At 47.0% G+C, this 12,305-nt stretch overlaps 1 protein-coding gene across 4 annotated transcripts in view; it reads right to left on the reverse strand.

Annotated features, from left to right (window-relative positions):
* Positions 1–12,305, reverse strand: part of Adgra1 (adhesion G protein-coupled receptor A1) — a 44,094-nt gene that overhangs the window by 16,346 nt on the left and 15,443 nt on the right. For 3 of the 4 annotated variants that reach the window (XM_045144013.1, XM_045144009.1, XM_045144019.1), the window contains exons 5-6: positions 10,614–10,759; positions 9,945–10,094 (exon numbers count right to left, since the gene is read on the reverse strand). In XM_045144013.1, the coding sequence (XP_044999948.1) occupies positions 9,945–10,094; positions 10,614–10,759 (296 nt within the window). The remainder of the gene's footprint in view (positions 1–9,944; positions 10,095–10,613; positions 10,760–12,305) is intronic. The other variant, XM_012951473.2, reaches the window with a different exon arrangement.

Below are 12,305 nucleotides of genomic sequence, written 5' to 3' on the forward strand. Positions count from 1 at the left end.
AAGGACTGACTGAAGATGTGAGGTACAAGTGAGCAGAAGTGGGTAGACTTGCCCTGTTGGTTGTTCTCAGGGCCACCATGTCTGGAGAGTCTCAACTTCTGTGTATAGGTTAAGCATTGCAGGTGCTTGGTTATTTGCATGTCTCAAGCCAATGACAGGCTACAGAATTTTCCACTGTGGCCTGAGAAGGGGTTTCTGGCTGAGGATACCAAGGAAGCATTTTTCCACTGTTAGGAACATGTCTGTCTTTGGCACGTTAGCAGACATGTTGCCATTGTGTGAGAGGAAAGGAATGGTCCTTCTGTAATGGTGGATTTTGAAGTGGACCACAAGTAACTCAGTATCTCAGTACTGCTGCAATTGTCATTCCAAACACAAACACCACCTTCCATAATGGAAACTACTTAGGTGGATGTCATCAGAAGGAGCAGAACAGATTGCACAGTTAGGATGTAATAATATGTAACTAATTCAGAATAAGCCCCTGAACATCTACAAAATCACAGCAAGAAGGTCTGTTGGCTTCTGAAGTGACTTGCTTTTGGCTGATGCAGGGAGAAGAAAATCTGGTGAGATGTGTTCTCAGAGACTGTCTCCAAATAAGGGAAAAATTGGGGGAGAGGTATCCACTGCAGGTAGATGGCTTGGTCTATCTGAAATCAGTTCAAAGACAGTCACATTCCCACTAAGGTAACCAGTAGAACCTGACACAGTGGTTATGCATAAAAATCTAAATTTGTGCTCAGGACTATTAGTCTGCCCAGGAGTCTTGCCTATGATAGTAAGCCTAACCAGTTCAACAGAGGATGGTGATAGGGAAGTATTTGTGGTTTGATATAGCAAATCCTGATTTTTTTTTTTTGAGGTAGGGTGTCACTCAAGCCCAGGCTGACCTGGAGCTCACTCTGTAGCTCCAGGCTGGCCTTGGAAGTCATAGCAGTCTTCCTACCTCAGCCTCCTAAATGCTGGAATTAAAGGTGTGTGCCACCACACCCAGCCCTCCAATTGTGAAATTTTGAAGTAAAGTCTCAATCATCTTGCAGAAGAGCATGGCACATGGCACCCCTGCTTTGTGTAGTAAGGGTCAGCTCAGGGGACAGTGTCTCCACTTGTTTGCCAAGTCAGGAGTAGGTAGCGTCTATGCTTGTTCTTTAAATATTTCTCAATCTCTTTTATTCTCTCCCTTCTCATCATATCTTTAGAGATGGATAGTTCTCCATGGAGAGAATAGGCCCCATGTCTTTTCCCCACAGTGCATCCAGAGATGGAGGGACCCACCAGCTTTTGCTGGAGGACATAAGCACTGTGCAGAGATGTGAGCATAGGCCTAATGCTCTGTGATGACAGCTCCATTGTTGGCAGTCAGCTGGAACCTGTTTCCCACTGTGGTCTACTTAGGGCCATTTTGTATCCAGTATGGAGCCTGCTGAACTAACCCTCTAGGCTGTGTATGTGAACACCATGGTGTGAGACAGGAGTAGGGTTCCTTGCAGGAGTCAGGAGGACTGGAGGCCGTATTAATGCCAGGCTTAGAAAGGACCTCAAGCACAGTACTGAGAAGGTTTACCTAGGAAGAGACACAGCACATTTTCCTGCTGGAGGAAGAAGGTCCTTTGTGGATGCCCCTTACCTACCCCAGGACAATCTTAGACACCTGCCCCTAGGCCCTTCCTGATGTATTTGTCATTGCAGGCCCTGTATTGTACCTTTCTGTGGATAGGTACTGTGTCCAGGAAAGCAACTACTTCAAAGTTCAAAGGCCTGGCCAGCCTGTGGTGATAGGTGGCTATGAGGTCCTGAACAACCCCAAGGGTGCCCACAGGTCTCTCTTGCCTCACAAAGATGCCTTATAAATGGCTTTTCTTCAAGGCATCCAACTCAGACTAGACTGAGATGATTTATTGGAGGACAATTTGACAAATATTTCTGAGCCCTGATGAGTGACCATTCATAGTGTCTAAATGTAATGAGTAGGGCTTGATGCCAGGTTCTGATAACACAGAGGTAAGAGGTAGACACTGCTGTGGTGCTTGTCCCATGTGGACACTAGGGGAAGTCCTCAGGTGAACATTTTTTGGGGGGGGTCTTAGTCCTATGTGGACCCTATGGGGATGGTTCTGGGCCATGTGGACACTGTAGGGGGTATTGGTCCTATGTGGAATATGTGGGCCTTAGTAGGGGAATATTCTAGTTCCATGTGGACACTGTTGAGGAGATCTTGGTCTCATGTGGACATTGGCATGGAGGTTCTGGGTCATGTGGGCATAATGTGTGTGTGGGCCTGGTCATATGTGGATCTTGGGAGACATACTAGCCCCATGTAGTCTTTGGTGAGGAGGGTTCCTCTGTAGTCCCACTGGGTGGTAAGGTCCTTCTGCCTTGGTATCATAAAGTATCACAAGGCTGTGTGGTTGTGACACCTTTGAGGAGGCCTCCTTAGATGATAGCCTTCAATGTGTGTGAGGTTTATTCTGATGTGAGCCAGAGCTCAGGATGTTTGCTGTGACAATGACTACTATGTTTATCTCAGCTGGTTGTCTTGACATCAGGAGAGACTCTGTGGCCTCTTACTGATCCTTCTCCAAGTCCTATTCCTCTTCAACATATGAACTGTTCTGCCCATGTTACAGGCTTGCCCAAGGTCACCTTCATCTCACTGGGAAAGGCAGACTATCTTCACCTGAGACCCTCAATTCCCTGGCTGTGCTCTGAGGCCATTGCTCTCCAGACTGAGCTCCACCTGAGCTGCTGTGCAGAAACCTGAGAAAGAACTAGGGTTGGGAGTCAATTCACATTCAACTTATATCTGTATCTGAAACAGATACCTCATTAAGGCCTGCGCCTGCTTTATGATGTCCTGTGAGTCTTGGTCAGGTGCTTCAACCCCAAGCATTCTCTTTCTTTTTTTAGAGAGAGAGAGAGAGAGAGAGAGAGAGAGAGAGAGAGAGAGAGAGAGAGAATATGGGATGGGTACACCAGGGCCTTCAGCTACTGTGAATGAACTCTAGAAGTGTGTGCTCCCTTGTGTGCATGTGCAACATTGCATAGTTGCGTCACTGTGCATCTGGCTTGAGTGGGACATGGAGACTCGAACATGAGTTCTTATGATTTGTTAGCAAGTGCCTGAACTGCTAAACCATCTCTACAGCCACCCCTAGCATTCTCTAGAGGCCATGCCCCCAACTAAACATGTAGCCACACAGTTCTACTTCCTCCATTCCAAGAAAGCAGGTGGTGGCTAGCCTGGATACGGTAGCCTGGACAGCAGGCTGTGTGATCACCCATTTCTTCTCAGCCTGTTTATTGCCCCTTGTTCTGGCCACAGAACCACTGGCCCACACAACATTTTCCAAACATGTGTCTTATGGCTATAGCAAAGATCTGTCCATGGAGCCCCATCAGCTGTGACCTTGTGGCCTCTGACCAAGCATTCATTTTATTTCTAGAGAGGTTTTTTCCTTTGTATCCCTAATAATCTGTGAAAATTAAATTCTAGGAAGAAATTCCATGGAAAACTAAAAACCACTTGTAAATGAATGAATAAAAAAAAACCCCACAAAACGCACCTTTTGGGATGTAGTACTACAGCTCAGAAGAAAACTTATAGCTGGCAAATGCCTGGGTTACAGAAGGGCTTCACATTAATCCCTAATTTCATATAGTAAGGTACCAGGGAGGAAACCAAACCAATAACAAGCAGGAGGAAAGGAACCATGGAAGACTAGAGCAGAGATGATAAAATATAACGGCAAAATAGAGAAGGTAGTTCTTTAGAAAGATCAACAGAATTGGCTAGCTTCTGATACCTGGCTAAGAAAAGAGAAGAATACTAAACTGCAGGCTCTACCAGAGCAGTTAGAAGCCAGAAGGTACCCAGATCAGTGTGGGAGAAGAAATGCTATCTCTAGACACAGATGACCTAATTGTCATAAATGAAAAAACTTCTAAGAATTGAAAGAAATATTTGGCTCCAATAAGAGGTATAAGCAAAGCTGCAGGCTACAAGATGCACACAAAATCAGTTGTGTTTCTCTGTACACAAGCACTGGGTGATCAGAAAATTAAGAAAATCCCACATACAGTACCTTTGTTTTTGTTTTTCGAGGTAGGGTCTCACTCTAGCTCAAGCTGACCTGGAATTCACTCTGTAGTCTCAGGGTGGCCTCGAACTCACAGCAATCCTCCTACCTCTGCCTCCTGAGTGCAGGGATTAAAGGTGTGCACCACCACACCCGGCTAGTACCTGTTTTTTGAGGTAGTCATCTTTTTAGGGTCCTGTTCTGCAGTCTTTGCTGGCCTGGGACTCAGTAGGTAACCCTAGTTGGCCTTGGATTCATGGAAATCCTCCTGCCTCACACTTCCAAGTGGGATTACAAGCATGAGCAACTACATCCATCCAGTTCCAGTAATATTTATTTTATCTTTTTATTTTTTTTGGCGTTGCTGGGGATTGAACTCAAGGCCTCATGCTTGCTAGGTAAACACTCTACCTACTGAGCTATATAGTTGGTTTTACAGTAATATTTAAAGAAAAAGATATTTAGAAATAAACCTAAGCATGGGGGTACAAACCCCTTGTGCTACAAATGCAAGATATTGCTGGAGGAAATGGAAGACTGCCATAAGTGGAAAGGAGACCTGTGACTGGAAGAGTTAGTTCTATAAAGACAATCATGCTTCCTCATGTGGTTTGCAAGTCATGTGGTTTCCTGAGGAAGACTGGATTGGAAGGGTTCTGACAGGCTGTGCCTGAAGCATTTGCCTGTCATCTTTGATTCAGAGCTATGAGCTTGAGTGGGTACCTGGCTTGCTTTTTCATCTGCAGGGTTTTTGGCCTCTTCTGACTTGTCCCTGGGATATGAACTCCACAGTCTGAGTCTTAGCATTCCCCACATAGGATTGTGGGTGTTGGCTGAAGGGGCCACAGCACCTTTTTGAGGCACCCCATTGTCAGAGAAGCGATCTGGGTGACTACTATTTCTCCATATGCCCAGGGTCTTTCTCTGAGGGCTTGGTTGTCTATGGTATGCTTTTAAACCTTGGGAGTGAGAGGAGATGAGACCAGGTAAATCACCACACAGTCACAAAATCTCCACTAACAGTCTGTGTTCTATTGTCATGGAAACCATCAACCTCAATCATGGCTGAGGAGTGAATGGATGTGCCTGCGGTCTTGGCAATGAGGCCCACTCAGTTAAGAGGTTCAGGCCTTCTAAGGCTCATACTGCCCTCTTCTAGGACTCCATCAAATTCTCCCTTTACCTGACCCAGCCTTGACCCACCTGTGGGGACAGAATGGGGTCAGCACCTCCTGTTCTCAGGTGGATTTGTGGAGAGGAGTTTCCCAACATGATATGGCATTCGTCATACCTAGTGCTTACATAGAAAAGGAATCAGGCTAAGGCGATGCTTGTCCACTCGAGTCCTGCAAATCTCATGTCTGTGTATTCTTCAAAATTTCTCCGAGATAGAACTGGTTCCTCCAAGTGTGAGAAGAGTTAGATGTTGAGAGTGTTTAGTCCTCAGTGTTGCCTCAATGAAGGGGAGGGCTGCTCAAAATGTGGAAGGTCCCTATAGCATGCCCTGGGCTCCCCCAGAAGCCTGACAGAGACAGTTCTCTTCTTTGAAACCTGCAGGCTAGGTTGAGCACATAGTGTTCACACATAGACAATGACGCCCACCTGCTGCCACCCATGGGAGCTGGCTGTCTTGCTGTGGTTTCCACGAGTCCAATCAGAAGGGGTATGGGTGTTCTGTCTAGGGAGCAGTTAAGCAGACCTATACCTGGTGGACACTCTGGGACTCTTCTCTCCTGAAACTGCAGTTTTTTGGAACTCTGAAACTAATTTCAGTATATATTGATGTGCACAGGATACTTATGAGTTTTGGGACTGAGGTCAAGATGCAAACTCAGGGATATCCATTGTGTAGCCCTGGAAAGTGCCACCTGATAGAATGCTGGGTTAAGGAGGAAGTGGCAGAGGCTGCTGGTCTAGCATTTGGTGAGTGTTCTAGTCAGGGTTCTCCAGAAGAAAGGAGCAGTATATGTATATGTATATTTATATTATATTATATTATATTATATTAATTATATTATATTATGTTATTATATAAAAGGTGATTTTTAGATTGATTCATGTGATTGACAGCTGGATAGTCCAACAATGGTTGTTTGCATGCTGGGGAGAGAAAGAACCCATAGCTACTCAGTCTGAGAAGACAGAAGCTTCAGAATAAGAGGCACCAGTGATGCAACTCCAGTCTGAAGCCGCAGGCCTGGCTGGGAGCTCCCTGCAGAGTAGCTGCTGTGAGTGCATTGAAAGGCCAAAGAAGCTGGAGTCTGATATCCATGGGTGATGGCAGCTGACATAGATGCACTCCCTTAGGAAGAATGAAGTTTGCAGATGCTGGCTGGCCTTCTTTTCCACTTTCATTTCATCCAGGCACCCAGCCTATTGGGTGATGCCACCCACATTCAGGGTGTGTCTTTCTCCCCACCTCACTATCCCACATGTCAGTTGTCTCTGGAAACACCCTCACAGACACACCTAGATGTGGCTTCTGGTCCTAGCTATCACTCAATCCATGCTTAACCATTATCGAGGGCCCCTCAGGGGGTCTGAGTAGAAAGATTGCAGCTTTCTCTCCATTCCCTAGCCTCTAGTCTTCCTGGTAAGGGACAGGTGCAATAATTCCACATCAAACAAAGACCAGGTCGGAAAACAGCAGAGGGGAGCAGGCCCTCAGTCGCATATGAAACTGAATTCCTGTCCTCATGAGTCTGCACCTGCAAGTGGCATGCACCTGCAGAGGGTGTGCACCTGTGGAGGGTGTGCATCTGTGTGTGTGTGTGTGTGTGTGTGTGTGTGTGTGTGTGTGTGTGTGTAAGAGAGAGATGAACCTGTGGAGGGAGAATACTTGTTGGGTAGGTAATCATGCCTACTCCATAGCCAGTCATAGGGAAAGGGGTCAGTGGGGACAGGAGAAATCAGGCATGCCAGTGACCAAAAGATGCTGCCAGGATCCCAGTAACATGTGAACCTCCAGCACTTCACAGACCCCAGGGTGAAGGACAAGGGTGATGGACCTACAGGCAGGACACAGAATGGTGAAAATTTCATCAGACTGCAGGAGCAGGGCCTGTTCAGCAACACCATCCATGCCATGGTATGATGGCCTAGAACTTCCCTAGTTCCAGCTAGCTGCACCTGTTCTGTGAAGTACACTTGGAAAAAGTAAATGAAAAAGTGCTGTGGTTTGCTCCTTGGTTTCCATACATCTCCCAAAACTTGGCTTTTCAATCAAGCAGAGGAGACACACCCCTGAGTGTTTGTTAGACCCAAGTCATCCCTGGCCTGCTGGCAGTAAAGTCAAAATAAAGAAATTAGTTCCCTGACCCGAGAATAGCAAAGCCTCTGACCACCACTGGCTGTAGGTCTGCCTAGACTTGCTAAGACATCAGGAAGAGCTTTGGGTGGAAATCAGGCTTATTTACTAAACAGCATAGGTCACTGCTCTGTTTGTACAAAATGCACTTCTGACAACACTAGGTGTACAGAGGAGTTGCAGGGTAGTTCTTCAAGTTCATAGCCAGAGACAACTTAGTCAAAGGCTGGGCATCCTCAGCATTCCATATGTTATACCCTCACAGTAGTGAGTTGCCTCTCAGAACAACTTGGGCAAAAATGTCCTGCAAACATCCAGAGCAGGCAGCAGTAGGGCATTTGGGATCACTCTAAGAAAATCCAGAGAAGACACGTGTAGAACTTCAGTTACCTCTAGAATAGATGGGACCCACTTTGTGGAGGCAGGTGCCTATACTCAAAGACACCTAGGCCGGCCTTGACTGCAATTTTTGTGATTTGGTCTTTGTGGTGGTTTGATTCAGGTGTCCCCCATAAACTTAGGTGATGTGAATGCTAGCTCCCCAGCTGATGGATATTTGGGAATTAATGCCTCCTGGAGGGAGTGTATTGTCGGGGGCGGGCTTAAGGGCTTTATAGCCAGTTTCCCCATGCCAGTGTTTGGCACACCCTTCTGTTGCTGTGGTCCATCTTATGTTGGCCAGGGGGTGATGTCCACCCTCTGCTCATGCCATCGTTTTCCCCTGCCATCGTGAAGCTTCCCCTCGAGCCTGTAAGCCAAAATAAACCTCTTTTTCCCAGAAGCTACTCTTGGTTGGGTGATTTCTACCAGCAATGCGAACCGGACTGCAACAGTAAAGTGGTACCGAGGAGTGGGATTGCTGCTAGACACCTGACTGTTTGGCTTCAGCCTTTTGTAGCTGATTTTCAAGAGGAATGTGGAAGGAGTTGAAACCTTGGCCTAAGAGATGCCTTGCAGTGCTGTAAGTACAGCCTGATGAACTATTCTGGTCTGAGCTGTAAGACCTGAATGCAATAAGAACTATGGACTGTGAGGTTTGGTTTATGAGGGTGAGAAAGAGCTTTGCCTGGACTGGGCTAGCAGTGTGTGAGAAACTTGCTCTTGTGCCCATGTCCTGAGAAGTTGTGCAGGGTTGCTTTGCGTAGAAATGAACTGGTGTGTGCAGAGGGATATCGCACAGAAAGGAAAATCTTTGGGTGAACTGCTGCCCGTTCAGCTGCAACTGAGAGATTACAACCTTTGAGACTGGGCTAGCTGACCTGCGCTGGGGCAACAAGAAGAATGTAGACTCTTTAGAAGGGTCCTGAGTGCTCAAGGAGTGTCCTGTTCTTCAAAGTCTGCTTTATTCCCCCCCTGGATTAACAAATTGGCACCCTACCTGGTATCGTGGAGTATAAGAAATGCTGGAAAGAGGGTCATTGAGTTTGCAACATGGTCTTGTGTTTTGGAAATGGCCATGGGTAGTGTGAAGCGGGTTTGCTGGTTGCCTGCATAGAAACCCCATGGAGCCATGAGGATGAACCGTGGATTGCAGTGGAGACCCAGTGGAGATGCCGGGACCATGAGATGGCTGCTGAGGAGCTGCCGGCCCAGTGAAGTTTTCCAGGACTGTGAGTAGCCTAGCTGGAGGGGCGGAATTGGAATGCCAGAGACTTGTGCTGGTTAGAATTATCGGACTTGAAGATTTGTCACTGGCTAGATTTGCTGGACTTGAAGCTACAGAGTTTGATGTTTGCCCTGGTTCTTTTAAATATTGTATTGGTTGAATGTTTCTTTGCTATGCCCAATGCCATCTTTTGCAGTGTGAATATTTATTCTGTGCCATTATGGGTTTTTTTAGGTTATATTTTGGTATTATGGCTCAGTTAAAAGATCTTGAACTATGGGGATGTATGAACATCATTGGGATTGATAAAAACTATGGGGACTTTTAAAATTGAGATGAATGCATTGCATCTTACATCATGTATGATTATCAGTTTATGGGGGCCAGGGGCGGAATGTGGTGTTTTGATTCAGGTGTCCCCCATAAACTTAGGTGATGTGAATGCTAGCTCCCCAGCTGATGGATATTTGGGAATTAATGCCTCCTGGAGGGAGTGTATTGTTGGGGGCGGGCTTATGGGCTTCATAGCCAGTTTCCCCATGCCAGTGTTTGGCACACCCTTCTGTTGCTGTGGTCCATCTTATGTTGGCCAGGGGGTGATGTCCACCCTCTGCTCATGCCATCGTTTTCCCCTGCCATTGTGAAGCTTCCCCTCGAGCCTGTAAGCCAAAATAAACCTCTTTTTCCCAGAAGCTACTCTTGGTTGGGTGATTTCTACCAGCAATGCGAACCGGACTGCAACAGTCTTGAACAAACATTGAAGCCATGTTACTCCCACTGCTGATCTTTGTCCAGTATGGTTACAACCATGCTCCTGTCGAAAGCAGTGTTTGATTACCCTTCAGCAAAGCTGTTTACTCAGGGAAGTGAAAAGACTTCTGCCATCTTCCAGATGTGCTGGCCTTATAAATTTCTCTAGCTCTGACTATACTCCTGTGGCCCCAGCACTTACTTGGTTTGAAGTCTGATGTGAATCCCCCTGAGAAGTGGGTAGTAGATGCTCAGCTTGAGCAGGGTCTCTTTTCTGATCCATTGGGTCCCCATATGCCAATACATGGTCACCATGAAATTGATATCCCCATGCCTGAAGGTTTTCTGCCAGCTAAAAGCAGATATTTGAGTGTCCCTGAGGTTCAGGAGCAGAACTGCCCAGACTTGATTACCCTCGGGGCCCCGGGTTTCCACACCAGTAACTGGGCAGTCTAGTGTGCCAAACCAGTATAGGGACTCAAATCCTTGCTGAGGTCTAACCAGAGATGCTGTGGACAGCACCCTGTCCATCATGTTGTCTTCAGGCTCCCTCTGGGGCCATGCTCCTACCCCAGCCTTAGCTCCTTAGTTGATTTTGTCTTACTTGAGGACTTTGTCCTGCTACCTTATGCTGCTACTGGTCCCATCCCCAGCACACTTCCCACAAATCTTTGCCCCAGGTTTCCCCATCATCCTGTAGGCTGTCCCCACCTCTAACTCTGTCTAGCACAGAGGTACCTATACAGGCCAGATCATCCCCAGCCTGGAGTTCCTGGAAAGGAATTTTGACAGGACCTGTAAAAGGTGTGTCCAGGATCAGGGGTTCCTCAGGCCCAGATGGTGGAAGGGGCCCATGAACGCGCTTGGATACCTGAGTAGGGGCTGCTTGGGGTACGGTGGCTGGTCTGCACCTGGGCATGGTGGAACCGTCTTGGTCACTTGCTTGTAGATGTTCCTGGCAGTGACTCCAATCCACAGCATGGTAGAGAGCGTGGAATAGTGGAGAGCAATGCCCACCTGGAAGGGGAGAGTATCAGCCAGACACCTCCTCTGACCACCTGGCCCAGTGCAGCTGGCTCCAGGTGCACAGGCCAGCCTTTCTGGGCCACAAGTGGGCTAAGCCTTAGCAGATCCTCTACAGCTCTTTTTTTTTTTTTTTTTTGAGGTAGGGTCTCACTCTATCCCAGGCTGACCTGGAATTCACTATGTAGTCTCAGAGTGGCCTTGATTTCATGGCAATTCTCCTATCTCTGTTCCCTGAGTGCTGGGATTAAAGGTGTGCACCACCATGCCTGGCTCCTCTACAGCTCTTTACAGACAAGCAGGAGAGTAGGAGGTATATGCACATGGCTGGCTGAGACCCTTGAGCTGCTCAGTGCTCTCTCTCTGCATGGAGCCTGTGAGTTTACATACTGGCCTCCTACAGAATCCATTCCATCCATACATGTAGGGCCTATTCACATACTTTCCAAAGAGCCCCAGTCCCCACAGGAGTCCCCAAGTAGAAGATGGGCACAGATACATAGTAGGACTCTTAGTGTGCTGTCACTGTTGTATTGCACATAAGAAAAAGCACCTCAGGATGAGGCTTCGATGGCCCACCTGCACATGTCAGAGTGAATGATTACTATGGAAACAGCTGCCAGAGCTGTGTCCTATCCACAATACGTTTGTGCTAATTATGTATTCTGCCCTCCTTTATCTCCATTTGATCCTATAAAATAAGGCTAACTTTGAGGTAATAACCTGACATTTTGAAATGACAAGTAAAATATTGCTGTAATAGGAAAGGACATAAATGTTAAAGGAATACAGAGATTCCCTGAGTAAAGCTAACATCACACCATTATAATGATTTATCAAATCCAGAGTTCAGTTTTTTTAACTTATGAATAAATGCTATAATTGACAAGGATTTTCATGGAGGTAAAGATAAAAGAGTTGTTTATGATTTTAGATGGGTTTTGTGGATACAGCTTAGCATGCCTTATGAGCTTTTCTTGGTCTTTCTGGCACTTGGGCCCGATGGGCCAGTGTGGACATCCCAGGGCTGTCAGCCTCACCTCACCTGGCCAAGGACTGGAGGCACTAGCTCCTGAGGGGTGCCAAACGTCTGCTTCCAAGAGTGTGGGACAAAGGCAATGTGGAGAGACCAGGCTCTAGCTTAAAGGAAAGTCTATAGTGTGGCTGTCATTGTCATGTACAAACAGAAGTACTCGACTCTTCAGAAGGTCTCCAAACCATTGGCCTTGGTACACTGAATCAGAGAGTTGAGGAGGGTAGGAGCATAACTGGGAGGCAAGAGAGAAGGGAAAGCTGGCTTCATGCTTCTGTGGGCTGAACCTCACTTAGGTTATGTGCTCAGGGAACAGGAGAAGGTGTATATGGGAGGCTCTGCCCCTTAAACACCAACTTGAGGCTGTATATATGAGGTCAAGGGCATGGCTTCATGGCTTCCAGACAGTATTATACCATAGAAAGGAGGCAGAAGGCAGGACACTTGCTTCTGGATCCAGGGACAGCTCTGACGCACATTCATTATGTGGGACTAACAGCAGCTGTC

Source organism: Jaculus jaculus, chromosome 1 (genome assembly GCF_020740685.1).
Source record: "Jaculus jaculus isolate mJacJac1 chromosome 1, mJacJac1.mat.Y.cur, whole genome shotgun sequence".
Lineage (NCBI taxonomy): Eukaryota > Metazoa > Chordata > Mammalia > Rodentia > Dipodidae > Jaculus > Jaculus jaculus.